The sequence below is a fragment of the Gymnoscopelus microlampas genome (genome assembly GCF_963454915.1).
Source record: "Gymnoscopelus microlampas genome assembly, chromosome: 9".
Lineage (NCBI taxonomy): Eukaryota > Metazoa > Chordata > Actinopteri > Myctophiformes > Myctophidae > Gymnoscopelus > Gymnoscopelus microlampas.
In genome coordinates this window covers 15,752,141-15,770,999 of record NC_139946.1, presented here as the reverse complement: position 1 = coordinate 15,770,999, position 18,859 = coordinate 15,752,141, and the positions used below count along the sequence as shown (strand labels likewise).

Sequence of the window (18,859 nt, the reverse complement as noted above, 5' to 3'; positions counted from 1 at the left end):
GGTTTTCAAGTACTTAATACAACACTGACACGTACACAGGCAGGCACCCACATACTGTAGCTGCAAGACACCCAATCAATCTTGATTCATTGGTGATTACTCAACACTTAATAACTTAATAAACAAGAGGTTTTAATTGTCACTCAGATAAAGAGTGTCCAGGTGCAGGACAAACGGAAGATCAAATAAAATATAATAAAGTCTGCACACTGGTGTAATGCGTAGAGAACACAATAAACAAGTGAAGCATTAAACCAGGGTGCAGACTTGATTATCTTTTGTTTGTCACTCTACTCCCTACTCCGACAAGCAGTGAAATGTTGGTGTGGCATATTCCGCAAGACAAAAACAATGAAAAATAAGATTAGACTAGAAAAAGAGCTCCTCGGAGCACTGGTCTCCGCCAGGTCAGGTAGGTTATTGTGGCCTCCTGGTGGCGCTATAATAGGCCAATGTGAAAAGGGTGCCATTTCTTCTTTGATCTTGCACGGCAATCGGACACTGTATTCATGATTTGAGGCATTTTGTTCCAAAAATGTGTTTTGCTAAATCTGACCTACTGGTGGCGCTATAACAGGCCAATGTTAAAAGGGTGGCATTTTTTCCTTAACATAGTGTGAATGTGTGTGCAAAGTTTCACCGCAATCGGACGCTGCGTTCATGATTTGCGGCATTTTGTTCAAAACAGGCTGTCAGCTTTAGACGTCAAGCTTAGCCAATCAGTATAGAATATGAAACATTTAACAGATCTTTCTTGATCACATGACTATAGAGATCATGTGTACCGATTGTGCAATTTGGATAAAATCTGAAGCAGTAATATCCAAAAATGTGTTTTACATAAGTCGGCCTCCTGGTGGCACTTTAAAAGGCAAATGTGAAAAATGCAGGGCAAGGGTTTTTTCTTGGCCTCTAGAGAGTGCACATACAAAGTTTTACACATATTGGTGCAGTTATAGGTAAAAAACATGAATCGGCCTATTTTAGCGCCACTGTGAGGCTGATTTGAAGAATTTCAAGTGGCATTTCTTCCTCGGCCTAGTGGGAATGTACGTGCAAAATTTCACGGAAATTGCACACTGTTCATGATTTGAGGCATTTTGTTCAAAACGGAGCACTCCTGCAAACTTTGGAGGCCATTCTTAGCCAATCAGGATGAACTAGAGAATGTGCTCCTCGGAGCACAAGTCTACGCCAGTGCTATTTTAACCAAAGGAAATCACTTACCCTATCTTTAACCATAGTTTTCTAGAAATGTTCTGTGATGGATGATGGATGAAATGATGGATACTCTGTCTATAGGCCATGACCCATGTCCTATAGACAGAGTATCCATCCTATAGCCATGATGACCCATATCCTATAGCCATAGATTAGAACATCTAAGGATTAGAACATGTTAGCTTGGCTAACATGTTCAATCAGCCAAGCTAACATGTCCAATGTTAGATTGGCTGATGGCACTGATGTCACTTCGAAACATGTAAACAATGTTTCGAAGTGACACACCTATTTATAGGGCTCTATTTCGTCATGCGTCTCGCTAGCCAATCAAAGCACACCCTTTCAACATATTGTCACGTGTCACGTGAAGCTTGACCAATGTTAGCTTGGTGGACACACGGAAGGACGAGAACGTAAACAATAGTCTCCTGGCGGAGACAAATATGAAAAATCTGAAAGATTCTTTTTTTGTTTAATGACAATAGTACTGTGTACCGATTTGCCTGACGTTTGGACAAAATCTGTAGGAGTACTGTCAAAAATGTGTTTTGTAAAAAGCGGCCTCCTGGTAGCACTATAACAGGCCCATGTGAACAATTTGGGCCAGAGGTTCTGAATTGACAGCCAGGGAGTGTGTGCACAGTTTCGCTGTGATCGAGCCAACGGTGCCGGAGATTAGCTGCTCACAGACGGACGGACACACGGACACACAGACACACGGGACAGGGTGCAAAACATACTCACTCGCCATGCCTTTCGGCCTGGCAAAGACAATAAGATAAAGAAAAATTCAAAATGTTAGAAGTTATAGGCTGAGGCAGGGCACACACAACAGTGTATAGCCTTCTGTAAAGTTATGCTTGTAATTGATTATGATGTCTTTTTAACCACCCCATCCCACCCCTCAACCATCAGCCTATATGAGATAAGATAAGATAACAGGACAAAATTGCTGTTGTGGACATCAAGTGCTACTGTATCATAAAAATACAAGAGACACAGACACACAAACACAGACACCTCGCAAGTCAAACATGTGAATCATTTTTCCATTTTCAGCTTTACAAAACCCTAGGATCTCAATTCACTGAATTTAAGATATTGACTCAGACCAGAGAAAAAGGTCTGAGCTTGTAACCATCACAATTTCTATATTATTTTATTCATTTGATCATAGGCCAGGGTTAAACAGAACATTCACTTTGACGAGAGTGTTGCAGCAAGCAAGTATGTATGTATGTGAATTGCTGTAGTTGTTAATGTGTTTGTGAGTGTTTATGTATGTCTGTGTACATCTCTGGGTGTACGTGTGCCTGGTAAATTATCACAGAGGATTTTGCTGTGTAGTTCCACTGAAGGCATACATTTTATAGTGGCTATCAGAACACTAATGTTTAAACCACACCGTTCTCTTATCACATGTTTGTCCTTAACCTAACTGCTTCCAATAAAACACACACATTATGGACTCATTTCAACTTCAGATTAAAGGTTAACAAACGTCAGTTACAAATATTTTCCTTCCTCTTTTGTTTTAACTTTTACACTTTATGTATTTATTATAAAAGCCATTTATATCCAGATTTTCTTTATATCAGCCCTAATATTTATAAAACAAAATATATTATTATGTTACACACACAGCATTACAAGAAATCCATTGTGCATTTTATAATTTTGTTAAAAAATCATCAAATGAAAAAAAAAAATATATACGAAAATCTATTTAATTTCAAATGTAATTTCAAGTATGAATAATGAGTGCTGATGAAAATGTTCGCTGGAAGTGTTTAACCACTTAAACCCTATATGGTTGACCGGAGTCCCTCAGGGACAAGATACAAGTGTCTTTTCTGTTTTCGCTCTATATGAAATGTTTTTAGCTGAAAATAGCTGATCTGCAAGCTCTCAACGCGTCACAACGTGACGTGCTGAGAGCTTGTAGATCTCCTATTTTCTGCGAAGGTTTTTCCCCTAATCCGGATACTGGGGTTTAAGTGGCTGACACCTGTATTGTTATCACAGTGTAGGCTATATGGTGAAATGATATGTAGAATACAAGTTAACATGCAGTTAACCATGAACCAGTCCATGCAGTGGGCTGTGCTACTTTGGTATATGGATGATGAATCATAAACTAAAATCATAATGAAGGAGGAAGAGAAACGCCTTTAGTAAGTTGAGTAAGAATTTCTTATGAATTCTCCTAGATACCAAAGTGCAGTGTGTGTGTGCGTGTGTGCGTGCGTGCGTGTGTGCGTGTGTGCGTGCGTGCGTGTACGTACACATAATGGAGATAGAGGGAGAGTGTAAACGTGAATGTGTGTGTCTGTGTGTATGTGTGCGTGCGTGTGTGCGCCTGTGTGTGTATGTATCATATATCCATGTACTATATAACCAGTCTCTTGTCCATGTGCCCTTTGCTCCAGGGCTAACAGCTTACCTCTGGCTCTAACTTTCCTTACATATTCCTGACATCACATCATTCACCATGGCTCAGCCACATCACCGCGTCATAACAGGAATACTGCTTATCCTCTCGCTTGAATGGACTCTTTCCTACATTCAAAATGGTAAGCGTCTGTTGGATATTCATTCATTTTTGTATGTGGGAAAAATCCCTCTGTACTGCTGTATTTGTTTTGTTAAATTTTAATAAGCCATGTGATCTCTCAGTTCACCAGTGGAGCGGATCTTGTTGAAGCCCCATTATATATTTTTTTAAGGAATATGCCATCAGTGCATGACATTTGACATTTTGTCCTGGCAAACAAACTTGTTAAGTAAAAAGGCAGGCAGCAGTGATATGGTACTGCAAATATTTATGTTCTCTTTGTCTTGCCTTCGTGTCTACTGAAGATGTTGTTTAACAAATGTCACTTCAAGTCCCTGTTTTACTCTGAGAAAGACGCAAGTCGAAACCTCAGTCACCCCTGCAAAATAATAAATATGTGCAGACCTGTTGCTCCAGTATTTTATTTTTTTATTTTATTTTATTTGGGTAGTCTCTTCTGAAGTGCCCAGGTATTATTCTCTCTGTCACTTCAAGTGTTTTGAAATTGAAATTTTAAAAGATTGATTGAATGTTTTGTTCATGTTGAAACTGTTACCGAATATTTTTTTACACCAATAGCACTTTTAAAAAGAAACACTGGCTAAAGAGACCTGTAACCTGACAGGTGAGGCAAGGTAAATGCACCTAGCATGATTGGAATGCTGGATGTGCAGTGTGCTGTCACACATTCCAAAATGACTCTGATTGACTCAACAGAATGTTGTATACGTCATGACCTCAAAATAACTGTTTTATCATCAGTAGTGACGTTTAAGCTTTCATTATTAAAAAAATGGGTGTGTTCTAAAGTTCATTATTATTAACCACTTAAGTCCTTTTTTTAATACTTTTTTAAAACAGCCAATCTATAAGTGTATAACATGTGGCCTCACGAGACATTATGTTGTGAGCTTGTTAACGGCGTCTGCTATTGTTTTTAATTATTTTATGAAAAATCATGAAAATGTTTGTAAACGTTTTAACATTTTGAAAATGTTTGCCTATAACGCCGTCCCCAAAATAGAGACACCAGGGTTAATGTTGCTAACCTAATGTTATACAAAGTATTCTGGATGCAAGTCTCTGGGGTGTGACAGGTTCCATATTCTGCAACATCAAACTGATGGCAAACTTTTCCCCACAGACGAAGAGCTCAAAGCGAGCTACTGGAACAACAACGCCAGGGAGGCCGTGAGGAACGCCCTGAACAGGAAGCAGAACGTCAACAAAGCCAAGAACCTCATCCTCTTCCTGGGGGACGGTGAGTCTGACCCGACGGAGGACCCATGGGGTTCTTCTCATCACTGTTGCCAAGTCTGCTTATTATAAGCAGCTTATTTTCCTGTAAAGTTTCTTGTAAATATTGGACGTTGCGGTTGCGTTTATTTGGTCTTGTTTCTAAAGTTAATTTGCTTATTTGGGCTTGCTTCAGTTTAACTACTTTAACCTGATCTACAAGCTCACTTGTGAGCGTTTAGATCTGCTATTTTCAAAAAATCTTGAAAATAAAATGTAAAACATCTGGAATGCTTTTGAAATATTTTACAACACAAATCTTATATGGGGGTCCCTAGTACAAAATATTTTGAGATGGGGGACTGCTGACAAATGACATGCTAATTAGGGGTCCTTGACATGAAAATGTTTGAGAACCACTGCCCTAAAACAACATTAGACAATCAAGTTTGACTGACCTGCCATAGTCGCTTATTTTGGGCATGTTTTCATAGACCAGGTTGCCAGTGTCATCTGATGATACTGGTTCTCATGACTGTGAACGTCAGAGGAATACACATACAGATCTGTAAATGGTTCTCAAATAGTTTTATGTCAAGGACCTCCAAATTGATCTGTATTTGGCCATGGCCCCCATTTGAAAAGCCTTTGTTCCATGGACGAGATTTTTCAAAATCCTTCAAAAACAGCAGATCTACAATCTCTTGTAGATCGCCTATTTTTGAATAGCCGAAAGATAACATTTGCTGAATTGCTGGGGACCCCTTGTAAACTCCCCAAAGGAGTCCCCCGGCTGCACTGTTAGAAGCAGTGCTGTGAATGACACACTGAGAGGGAATATAGTGTGGATAGGGGAAACTCCATGACCTATGGACAGCTGTTAGACAACACACAGGGAAGCTCCAAAGAAAATAGATGTCTTTTACAACACTGATAAGAGCAGACAGTTGATAATGTGGGATTGATTAACTATTGATTACCCCACTTATATTTTTCCCCACATTAGGCCTACATTCTGCCCGCAGTGACTTTAAGCGTCTACATCTCTGGGGCATTGGGGTTGTCCTGATGAGTTGAAAATGCAACCGTTTTTTTATAACAAAGTTGTTCTCTACAGTACTGTAGTGTGCAAGTAGCTGATTTTCTTTTCTCCCAGTGTTTTCCCCCTCTGTTTTTCATGCACCTTGCTCGTGGGTAAAGTTACAGCAGAACCCCAACTACAGTATAACTCTGTCCAGGTTAATGCTACACCGCTGTGTAGCATATCTTTGGACATGTAATATGTAAATGACTAATCTGTCTGAGTGGAATATCAGACCTAAAAGGCGTATTTTTAACATCAACTGAAAATACACAAGTCAAAGACAGTCCTTCAGTGGGCGTGTGTTTGTTTCACTACGATGTCATATTATGACAGACTAAGATAAGATGATTCTTCTAGTGGAGTACAAGAGAAGACAGATTCAATGTTATGACAGTTACTTTATTATTATTATTACATATGAATCAGTTGACCATAAGCAGTTATAGCTTTACCTTTTGATGTCACAATCATTACTTGAAATTCGTGAGTGAAATTATCTCAAATATATATGGTGTGTCACATCTGTAAACATGTTTTAACCAAAAGACTTGACTTTCAGTACCTTTTAAATAAGTATTAGTCTTTAAAAACGAATATTTTGTGCTGTTCATTCATTAGTATTATAAGATCTGGAGGTACGTCATTCAAGTTCAACGTGACCTTTTGCAACAATATTCACCATCATAATCATCTCACATGGACATCAAACCCTGTCTGTTATCAACTCCTGCCTGCAGAGTAGGAGGACATTGGCTTGTGCTCACTTGTGCACAGGTCACAGGTAGTGTTGCCATATTTTGTGAGAGAAACAAGCAACCAGGTCTAGGAAAACAAGCCCAAAAGAGCAACTATTAGGCCAAATGAGCACTTTAAACCTATGCGTCTGCTATTTGAAAATAGCCGAGACAAGCTCACAATGTAGATCTGCTATTTAAAAAAATAATAAAATAAAATATTCCACATAATATGTGGAATATTTGGAATATTTTTTGAAACATTCTAACAACTCAAATTCAAACTCAAAACTTGGCACAAAACATTTTCATGAAAATATTTGAGAACCACTGGTTTAAATAATAGCTGAAAAATGTGGAAGCAAGCCTAAACAACTACACTTTAGAAACAAGCCCAAAAAAACGCAACCCGCAACTACCAAGCAACATACCAGAAAAACAAGCCCAAAGTCACTTATAATAAGTGGACATGGCAACACAGGTCACAGGGCACAACAATGATCCTCTGTCTTTATGCTGATCTTATCTAACACACCGGTTATCAACTTCTAGTCCCGGGACCACCACGCGGTCCAAATTGACCCTTACAGGTCTGTAACTCTGAAGAGTACACACAGGCCCATTTGGTTCCATTTAACTTAGTTATGTATTTATTTCGGTCCATTTAACAGAACATTGATATGCATGCACACAGTTAAATGGATATTTTTTTTTCCTATCGATTAGTCACACCATGGAGACTTGAATTCATGGATATTTTTTTGTTTTTGTCGCAGTCCTTTGTGTCTCCTACCGGAACCGCTGCCGGTCATCAAATTATTGACGTAGGAATGCGACAAAAACAAAAAAATAGCCATGAATTCAAGTCTCCATCGGGTAACGAATCGATAGGAAAAAAAGTAATTTTGCGGGTGAGCTGTCCCTTTAATTCAGCTAATGTTGCCCTTAAAAGGTGTAAGCTGAAGCCGAGGCTTATTTTACCTTTTGAAAAGTAACAAAAGTTTAAAAACAAAACAAAATAACATTGATTGTTTGATTGAATACTTTATTAGACAGAAATGTAAACAGCACGAGGTACAGTCGGACATTTAGGCTAAAAGGATAACACAAAAAAGTCCTGGGGACTTGTTTCCATTGTGGTCCTATAAGTTTCCAACTATTGGTTTAACCAAACTGAAAACATTGGATAAATTAAGACATCTAAGCAAGAGACTGTACAAGAACAGAGAGAAAAGGGAAATTAGTTTCCCTAAATACAATTTGATTCTATGCTTCATTGGCCGCAGAATATGGTTCTAGCTCTTCAACTTGAATTAACTCTGAAGATTTTGGGGTCCTTGAAATTAAGAAAGGTTGATTGAGAATCACTGAATTAAACTGTACTAGAAAAACCCCAATCTACACTGTAAAACAAGTTCTCTGTGTCAATTCAACTCTGAGAGTGTACAAATGGAACCAAATGGACCCATATAAGAGTTAAAGACCCATAAGGGTCCAATTTGTGACCCCCGATGGGCCCCGGACCAGACGTTGAGACGCAGTGATCTAACAGTCTGGGGCGTGTCCTCCTGTCCTCACCTGTTTCCAGGCATGGGCATAACCACGGTGACGGCTACCAGAATCCTCAAAGGTCAACTGGCGGGAATGAGCGGCGAGGAGTGCAACCTGACCATGGACACCTTCCCGTACCTGGCGTTGTCCAAGGTCCGCCCACTCTCTGACCTCACCACGCCCACATGACTCCTGCTTGTTAATGACAAACTGTTAATGAGTCAAACCAGCCGGTTGAAAGTCATCAGGTTGCAATGAGAATGTGTTATTATTAGCCCATTCAATCCAGGGACACATCTCTGTCTTTGGCTATTCAAAAATAGCAGATATACAAGCTCATAGCGCGCTATGAGCTTGTATATCTGCTATTTTTGAGGAAAGAAAACGTGAAAACGTGTGCAAATCTTAGAATATATATAAGATTTTCACTTAATATTCAAGATTTCTCAAAAAATAGCAGATCTACAATCTCGTAGTGTGGCACTCAGTGTCGCGCTATGAGCTTGTAGATCTGCTATTTTTTAATAGCCAAAGTATAAAAAATCGTTATAGATCAAATCTAAAATGACACAAATGCATTCCAGGATTAAATGGGTTAGACACCTTGACATGGTGAGATAAGAATCTACTGACTCACTTTCCTGGTTGAATATAAAATAGTGTCGTTATTAAAATTGTCATCATTAGTCAAACTGTCAATAGCATTATTTATGTATTTATATTTAGACATTTAGCTAAATTTAGACATCTTCTCTATTGTGACTTTGAGAGTGTAGATGTTGTGTCATCAGTGAGCCTCTATCTGATGACCAAAGCCCTAATGTCTCCCACAACCGAGGGAGAATTCCCCTTTAGGCTAGTGGATAAGATGTTGACTTTCCACACAGGAGGCCGAGGTTCAAATTCTGGGCGTTACATATGGTTGTGTCATTTGTGTTTTTTCCTTTACAGACGTACAACGTAGACCAACAGATGCCTGACAGTGCCGGCACAGCCACGGCATACTTATGCGGTGTGAAGGCCAACTATGGCACTCTGGGAGTGACTGCCGCCACACCGCGCGAAAACTGCAGCGCCACCTTCGGAAACGAGGTCAAATCCATCCTCCATCGTGCCAAGATGGCAGGTAATTAACCGACTGTAGCATTCACAATACTTAACAAGGCATCGTTCTGGTCTACTTATTCCAGGTTGTTTGTGCAGGTAATGTACAGGTATGTACAAGTTCAAATACATTAAATATTCAATGTTTTTTCCTTAGCAATATATAGAATGCGTAATTTTCTTTTCATATACATTTATCTGCTAATTACAATCTATTTCTTAATCCGTTTTATTTTCCTTGAATGTATTTTCGTTGGAAAGGAAAATAAAAACAGCGAAGCATACTGCTGTTTAGAAATGAGCAGGGTAGAGAATGTTCCCAAACAGTCATGGATTCTTTGTGTGTTACAATATTTTCCCTATTGAAGACAAGCTTTGCCGACCAAACTTGTGGGTGGGCTCATAAGCTTTTATCATAAATATAATTGATTAGAGGAAATTAAAAGCATGTGGGCTGTGCTTTGACTGTGCAATGGGTCCAACTCCTACGCAACGCAAGTAGTTCTTCTAAGTCATATTGAGGCTGTTTGTTGGGGGACTTATCTCTTGGAACATTTGGAGAACAAAACATATTGGCACAATTATAGGACAGTGAGCAGTTCCTCAGTGCATACAGAACATAACATTACCAAAAGATATTTACAATACATCCAAATGGATTCTGTAAATGTTATAAAACATGTTTTTTTTGTCAAGTCAAGTCAAACACTATTTGTTGTAGGATGGGTATATCGTCTCTGTCAGGTAGAAACCGCATAATGTCCAAAGCTGTTACTTTTCAGGATTGAAATTTGGAAACAGTGAAAGTGGCAGATCTGCAAGCTCGAAACACGGTGCAAAGCGACGTGTTTTGAGCTTGTTTGATACTTTTGTGTGACGCTGTAGTATGATCAAGTAAGAAAACAAAAGGAAGTTCAGTGTGCTCCACGGGGCATACATACAGTTAACAAGATGGTCCAGATTTCCATGCACATGAAAGACATCTTAGCAAATAAAGCAGAAACAGTCTAATGTGCAGCAAGGCATAAAACAGACTGCTGCTGCTAGCCATTTGTTATTGACTGCTGGTGTATTGGCAAATATTATATAACATTAACTTGATTCTTCAATTCTAATTTGTTTTGTGTAGTTTGTGTATTTGTTGTGCATGTGCATATATACACAGTATATACAGTTTATATATACTGTGTAATATAGTTGCAGAAATATTGCTTGTATCTCCATGTTTGAACATGTTTAATCTGTGTTCCCGTAAATGAATGCTTACTTCATCGTAGAAGAGTGTTGTGCAAAAGTAGCGAAAATAACCAATTGACGCTTTGCATCGCTACGCGTTGTGAACTTGTAGATCTGTTTTTTACAGCGTTTATAAACATATTTTTAAGTTGATAAGTCATGGATAAAAGTGTTAACAAGAGCTTGTGACTAAATAATAACGACATTGGATCCAATGGAACAAAGGTCCTCTTTTCCATTTTCTGTAAAGTAAGGGACGTACAGACTGGACATACAAACTTTATACACATATTATGTGTATGTATGTGTATTCGAATATGCCATAGTATGTATGTATGCAAATGTATTTATTGTATGTTTTTTTGGCTGGTCCATTGACTGTATGTAAACAGGTTCCTCCTCTCTGCATGTTTCAGGGAAATCCGTTGGCGTCGTGTCCACTGCTCGTGTGCAGCACGCGTCGCCCGCTGCCGCCTACGCCCACAGCGCCGACCGCGGCTGGTACTCTGACGCTGAACTCACCGCCGAGGCTGTCCAACATGGCTGCCGAGACATCGCATACCAACTGGTCCACAACACAGAGATTAATGTAAGGCCTGGAGGCACAGTGATGGGTTTCAGTCCTGTAAAAACATTATCAATAATAATTGGCTTTTGAGGATGAATCAAACTGGGAACCTATTCGGGGGCACCACCACCTTTTTTGTGTAGAAACAGGCACTCGGTTTGTTTCCTCCCCTTCCTTAGTCCACTTCTTCCCGGCTGCTTCTGTGTTTATTCCTACTAACAACAACATTACATGTTTAGGGCAGTGGTCTGACAGATTCTGCTAAAAGATGAATTTGTCTTGAGAGATTAAGGATGAATACGAAAGAAAGAAAGAAACAGAAGTTACAATGAAACGGCTAAGAAACTGTGTAGAGAAAGTGTAAAACGTATTATTATTTATGAAAGCACAACAGTATAACCTACACTGCAGGACTTTTGATACATCTACACTGATATATACTGTAGGTCCTACAGTATATATCAGTGTACTGTAGATATATCAAAAGTCCTGTACAGTATGTTGTATACTGTATACTGGATTTCATACACATGTGTGAAGTGTCTGTAGAACAGTTAAGAGTCATGTCTCTGGGTTCAGGTCATCCTTGGTGGAGGTCGTAAGTACATGTTCAACAACACCGTCCCAGACCCAGAGTACCCCAGCGACAATGGAGACCGCCTCGATGGACTGGACCTCGTCGCACAGTGGCTGAAAAACAAAAAGGTATTTCATTTTATATAAAAAAATAATTATAAATCTCGATATCTTCAGAGTACAACAAGCCTCAGGTCTTTAAGGCTGCTCAGCATCTTCTCTGTGTTAACCAGGGAGCTTATTGACACAAATACACAACAACACTGCTTGCCGTGGGAGGGGAGAGTATTAGCATTCACTTATTTTTTCCTGCACATACTTCTCAGCTGGTCCAAGGATTCATTCAAACCAATGACTTTCCATCATAAACCCCTTATTTGTAAGCTCTATCCCCGGGCTCTCTAATTAAGCTACCACTGCTCCACTTTGTAAGCGCAAAAATGCTAATACCATGAACCACACAAGCATCAACAACATACCATCCTTGAGCAATGCTCTGAACCCCAGTCCCAGTGGAGCTGCCCATTGACCAGTGTTACCAGACATTGTGTGTACTGGTGTACCGCTCACAGGTGGGAGGTAAACAAAAATAGCTTTTTGCCAGCCTGTCTAGTTAAAATATATTATGATGACATAGCCTACTGTAGACTATTGTGAATGTGGATGGACACAAATGCCTAGGCTCATTATTAATAACAAATAAAACACATATTGCTCTTATCACCCCATTGCAGTTTTGTTGCTATAGGATGAGTTGAATCCTTAACCATCACTATTGCATTGTCTGGCTTACAGAACGCCAAATATGTGTGGAATAAGACTGAGCTTGATGCTGTCAATCCTGAGAACACTGACTTCCTCATGGGTAAGAAACGTGTAGTGATATTCATCAGAATCTGTTCTTATTTGCCAAGTAAAATAAATGTGCATCAAATGATCTTCATGGTATCAGCATAAAGAAATATCAACAACATGTAGACTGTAACAGTAGATAATGACATCCATTAATGCAAGGACAGGAACTCATATACAGTGCACATGGTTCAAAGCAAAATCTCATAACTGAAAATGTTTGTAGACCAATAAGTCCTAATGTGCTATTTGTGAAACAGTATGAAAGGAGCCCCCCACACTATAGTGCTGATCCCTAAACAATTAACACAATATGTAAAATGATGATGTTCTAGTAATATAGTTCCTGCTGTTCTACAATCTACATACTGCCAACCAGGTGAAGAAATCACATATTGATGCTTTAGTTTAAGCTATGAGCCCTATGATTTTATGGAAGATGCTTCTGAACACATTGCTAGTTTGACCTCTTAAAATGCTCTAATCTGGCCTGGACCGTCCGGGCACTTAGGCTCTAATGTAGCCTGACAGTGCATCGTGGGTTCGAGTCCCGTTCCCGTCGACTGTCCATCTCCACTATACACTTTCATTGAAGGCAGAATCCCCCCAAATGCCGAAAATAGCTACAAGCTTGTAGATCGGCTATTTTGGCTGTGCAACATGCTTCCATAGAAGACATGCTGGCTTCTATGGAATCCAAATGACTGAAATCAGTCTTGGCGACTGAGAACTTTAATCCATGTGTGCACAGAGACAGTGATAGACAAATGAAAGACGTAACATAACTGTACAATGCCCGAAAAAGGGACACCAGGTTGAAAGTGGTTAACTTCTAACCATGCCATACTCTACCCATTAGTCTACAAAGGAAATGGAACTCCCAACCCTGGCAATGTTCGTGCCATGCTGTACCAATTAAGTTGCACCACAAGAAGAATGTCCATTAATCCTCTATCCTCTATCCCACTCCAGCTGTTTGGCTGTATGTATCCACCATGGAACAGAAAAAAATAAGAGTTCCTCATGTAAATTGCTTCCTATCTCTCTCTCTGTCTGTGTCTCCAGGTCTCTTTGAGCCATCAGACTGCCGTTATGAGCTGGACCGTGATCCTAGCATGGACCCCTCCCTCACTGAGATGACGGAGAAAGCCATCCAGATCCTCAGCAAGAATCCTAACGGATTCTTCCTGTTTGTGGAAGATGAGTGTCCGTTTTACTGGGTCACCGCATCAGACAATTTGGACTAGGCTTCATCCTTTAACCATTTATGAGATTTAATTTGATATTCATTTAAAAACACAAAAGATAGCATTTTCCAAAAGCATGGCAATTTTAAGGGTAACCGGAAAGCTCGCCCCAAAACACACTCTCCCCCATTTCTTCCACCAGCGGTTCTTGTATTCGTTCTACTGATGTTAAGGTTAGGAATACGTTTAGGGTTAGGCACAGTTTAACTGAAGTGAAGTTTAGGAATAAGATTAGGTTTAGGCATAGTTTTACTGAGGTTACTATGTTTAGGAATACCTGGAGGCGACCGTTTCGAGGTCGTCGGATTTGACCCAGGGCGAGCGTGTTTTGGGGCGAGCGTTCTTGTATTCCTTTAAAGAAGGGGGGCTCAGGATATATACAGTAAAGCCATACATTTTGTCAGTTTAGGTGACGAATTCAATGATTTTTTATTGTTTAGGGGGAAAGACTGTTACTGATTTTAACTGGTTGCCGTTTGAATTTCAAGGGGGAGAATTGACCATGGTCACCATGGCGGGAGAGCTAAGAGGGCGCTGACCGAGGCGATAGAGTTCGACCTGACAATTGAACACGCAGGCAAGCTGACCAATGAGATGGACACCCTGTCTGTGGTCACTGCTGACCACTCCCACGTGTTTGCCTTCGGAGGATATGCTAACAGAGGAAACCCAGTTTTAGGTATAAAAAAACCAAACACATTCTGTGGTTCCCAACCTTTTCTGGATCAGGGCCCACATGAAAATCTTGAAAGCGTTCACGGCCCACCCATCTGACCACTTAACACGGCAGCCGATAGGCTGTTAAGTGGTCAGATGGGTGGGCTGAAGAACACCACAAGTTAAAACATGGAGATAAGATGGTTCTGCCCATTGTGCCCAACAGCAACAATTCGGCTATGAGCCTTCCTCAGAGCCGAAACGCGTAAGCGTTCACTTTATTGGTGTGCCAATAAAAAGTGGAAATGTGAGTAATTTGTCCTCCATTTAATTGACATTTTTGGATGTGCTACCTTTTTGGAATTTTTTTAAAATTCCTTTTTTTGATATGTATACTGACTTTGGGTCTAGCACTCCACTGAGAAAACCCATTGTTGATGCGCAACCTCTTTTTCTTATTTAGCAACAATAGTATACTTTAAGTTCTATTGGTATCACTATGACAATACAGGTTTCAAGGTTTTAAAGAGAAAATACCCTCTCATTCTTACTTAATGTTAGCGTATCCAACCCTGGTCCTATACGTTTTGCTGGGGGGTGGGGGGATCCATGACTTTTGATACCCTGACCCCTCTGGTCATTCATTTTTATGGCCATTAGGGTTATGGTTTATCCCTCATCCTGGTCAGACTGAATTAAATACATGTGTTCACTTTTGGGAAATGTAGACTGTCTAAAATGTTTGATAATATCACAATTGAACAAAATCATTATATTTACCACATTAAATCTGGCATTCCTATTTTGGGAAAATAATAAAACTATCTACAAGCTCACAACGCATCACCTCACAACAACACATTGTGCGCTTGTAGATCAGCTATTTTTGTTATTTGCTATATAATGAACTATATAGGGCTTAAGTGGTTTAAGTTTACTTAAAGGTAGGGTAAGTGATATTTTTGGTTTAAAACAAAAAGTATTTTGTTAAAAGGTTAAAGCACTATATTCTGATAGTAATCATTGCTATAGAGTGTTTGTTCAGTAACGGGAGTCTCCCCGTCTCTCCAGCTCTTTAATAAACAGAAAATACATTTTCTGGTATAGGTGTTTCTTAGTGTCATCACTTCCAATTTCACTAATCTATATCCTGATTGAGTTCTCTATCCTGATTGGATAAAATTGGAAATGAAACTGAAACTGAAATGAAAATGCATTTTCTATTTTATAAAGAGCTGGAGAGACAAGGAGACTCCTTTTACTGAACAAACACTCTATAGCAATGAGTACTCTCAGAATATAGAGCTATTTAACACTTATTTTAACCAAAGAAAATCACTTACCCTACCTTTAATGTAACTTAGGACTACATCATCTAAATGTCTCTACAATGACTCCCTCTCATTGTTTGACTCCCCCCCCCCCCCCCCAGTAAAAGTATAAACACTGTCCATTCACTTGTTTCAAAATATTCAAGATTGCATTTTAACCAACTTGTCTTAACTACACAGAAACAGTATCTATAGTACTAATACTAGTACTATAATCAGATTTATAAAACAAGATATTTGGGAGTTAGTTAGTGGTGTGTTTGGACATGCCTGTGTGGAAAATGTAGGATCAGGCAACACGTCACTAACCGGCTCAAAGATGTGACAAACTTTGGAGACACAGTCAAATGTATTTACAAACTACAAAGAAGCCACAAAGCGTGTATGGTGGTGCAGTGCTGTAATGCTAAACAAAAAGGACAGTAAGTCCTGTTAGTAACAAAGCAAGATTCAAATGGGTGAGGAGAGTGAGATTATGTCATATGTACGTGCAGTGAATGTGGCTGACTGTAAATAGTGGGATAATAGGGATAATATATGCTGTCAGTTAGAACACTGAGGTTTTTTTTTTTGTCAACGGAAGTGAGTTTTGTCTGATGCTCCAACTTTGAACCAACCACTGATCTTAAGGTCTTCTGTTTTCAAGGTGTGTCTCGTTCTACGGCCAATGATGGCAAGCAATTTACCAACGCCCTCTATGGAAACGGACCAGGGTACGAGGTGCCCCGGCCAGATGTGAATGAAAGCATTTCATGTAAGTGTCCTTCAGTTTCATATGGTAGCGCATTATAGTGGATGAAAATAAAATAAAATAGAATAGTAAAATACCACCATCTTCTGGGGAAACTGGACAGCTGCAGACACTTGGAATATGGACAAAATGATGACATAAAGTATGACATGATTTGTATTCCAGAACAACAATAGCTATTAAACAATACATTATGTCGTCGCTGACGGAAGGAAACCATGTATCTCCATATTTTTTTTTATCATTTAATGGATTACTTTATCGTACAAGAGTGTCAAGCAAATGTAGTGAAGATAGAATATCTACAAGCTCACAATGCATTGCACAACGCATTGTGAGCTTGTATTTCACTATTTCTGAAAGTTTTCTTTCCATTTCCTGAAAAGTTATGGTTTTGGACATATGAGATTTAGCCTCTCAGACCCAAAACTTTGAATATTTTGTTATCGTTGGATAAGATTTTGTCCACAATTCCATGCTGTATTGATGTTAGTACCAATAGGAGAGATGACAGGAAAACGTTGATCAAAATAACAATTATTTTATTAAGTAATGCAGATACAGAGCGTAAAATGAAACTCATTTAGCTCGGGACCACCTGGAACCCCCTCAAGGACCACCGGTGGTCCCCGGACCACTGGTTGAGAACCATTGATTTAGACTAAACGTATATTTCTCTTCTCACCTCCCCTCCTTTTCCTCCACCAGCCGGAGACGACTACCATCAGCCGTCAGCTGTCCCGCTGAACTCAGAGACCCATGGTTCGGAAGATGTTGCCATCTTCGCCAAGGGCCCCATGGCCCACCTCTTCCACGGCGTCCAGGAGCAGAACTACATTGCCCACGCCATGGCCTACGCAGCCTGTCTGGAGCCCTATGAGAACTGCTCGCTGGACCCCCCCACTCCCACTACCGCTCCCACTACCGCTCCCACTACCGCTCCCGGCTTCGCTGCTTCCATCCACTCCAGTCACCTGCTGCTCCTGGTGGGCCTTCTGTCTGCTCTCCTGTCCCTGTCCTCCCTCTGAGGGCAGAGATGCTGCTACAGAGACTCTGGCACTGTGATTTATTGTGAACTCTGTGAACTTCTGAAATGAGTTAAAGGTGTTATAAGTGATATATATATAGTTGCTGTCGGGCAGAAACCTCTTATCTCCTATCTTTAGTTCTTATCTTCTAACTTGTTGTGTTTTTTCGTAAATTGATGCCCTGCTTGATCATACCACAGCGTCACAAAAAGCATCAAAAGTAGCAGATCCACAGGCTCCAAACTCGAGACACATTTTGAGCTTGTAGATCTGCTACTTTTGCTATTTTTTTATTTGAATGCTGAAAAGTCAGTTTTGGACATAATGAGGTTTCCACCCAACAGAGACGATATTGTTTTTGCTGTTGGTTAAAACCTAGTTAAAGCAGTTAAACATTAATCATTTCTATATAAAGTGTCTCTTCAGAACAGGGGTCTGCCTGTCTCTCCTCCAGCTCTTTAATAAACTTTTTTTTTTTTAAAGTGGGTTGCAAATGTCATAGAATCAGGAGAAAGAACCCCACACAGATCAGCTTGTGTTCCAGTTACAATTCTGTCTGCTCATTTATTAGTTTCATCACTTCCAGTTTCACTTGTTTTCTGTTTACTAAAGAGCTGGAGACACAGGGGGACCCTGTTACTGAACAAACACACTATAACAATTATTGCTACTAGACCATACCCGGTCGACGCATCCGTGGGGGGATATGCGCACATGATCTGGCAACCCGGGAGGTGACATTCTTTCACACATAAACGCTAATAAGAAGCTGAGATTTGATGAAATTAAAAAACGGGCTTCACAGTTAAGTTCAGATGGTAATGGTCAATGGCTGTGTGCAAAATCAGAGCAATTGCTTGCTCCAGCCACTGAGGAGAACCGGAGAACCGGGTAGCTTCACCACTACAGACACCACTACAGACAGAGGTTACTAGAATTATAGTAGGATGGTGATATAGTTATTTAACACTTATACAAATATATATATATATATAACTTACATCGCCTTTAAGGGCTACACGTATCTCGTCAAAAAGTGCTACAGTGAGGGCGACGTGAAAAATAAATAACGAGAAAAACTAAGCAAAAACCTTCCAATGCCTAAGCTACTGTGTGTCCGGAGCTG

The 18,859-nt window shown here is 39.9% G+C and overlaps 1 protein-coding gene across 1 annotated transcript; it reads left to right on the top strand.

Annotated features, from left to right (window-relative positions):
* Positions 1–3,715: 3,715 nt before the first annotated feature.
* LOC311051416 (intestinal-type alkaline phosphatase-like) lies at positions 3,716–17,733 on the top strand (the record flags this gene model as incomplete). Its single annotated transcript, XM_084065982.1, has 11 exons — positions 3,716–3,797; positions 4,923–5,039; positions 8,421–8,536; positions 9,335–9,509; positions 11,140–11,312; positions 11,871–11,996; positions 12,663–12,732; positions 13,785–13,923; positions 14,455–14,645; positions 16,601–16,708; positions 17,414–17,733. 11 exons carry the CDS (start codon positions 3,716–3,718, stop codon positions 17,731–17,733), a joined length of 1,617 nt encoding a protein of 538 aa, XP_083922108.1.
* Between the last annotated feature and the right edge of the window lie 1,126 nt (positions 17,734–18,859).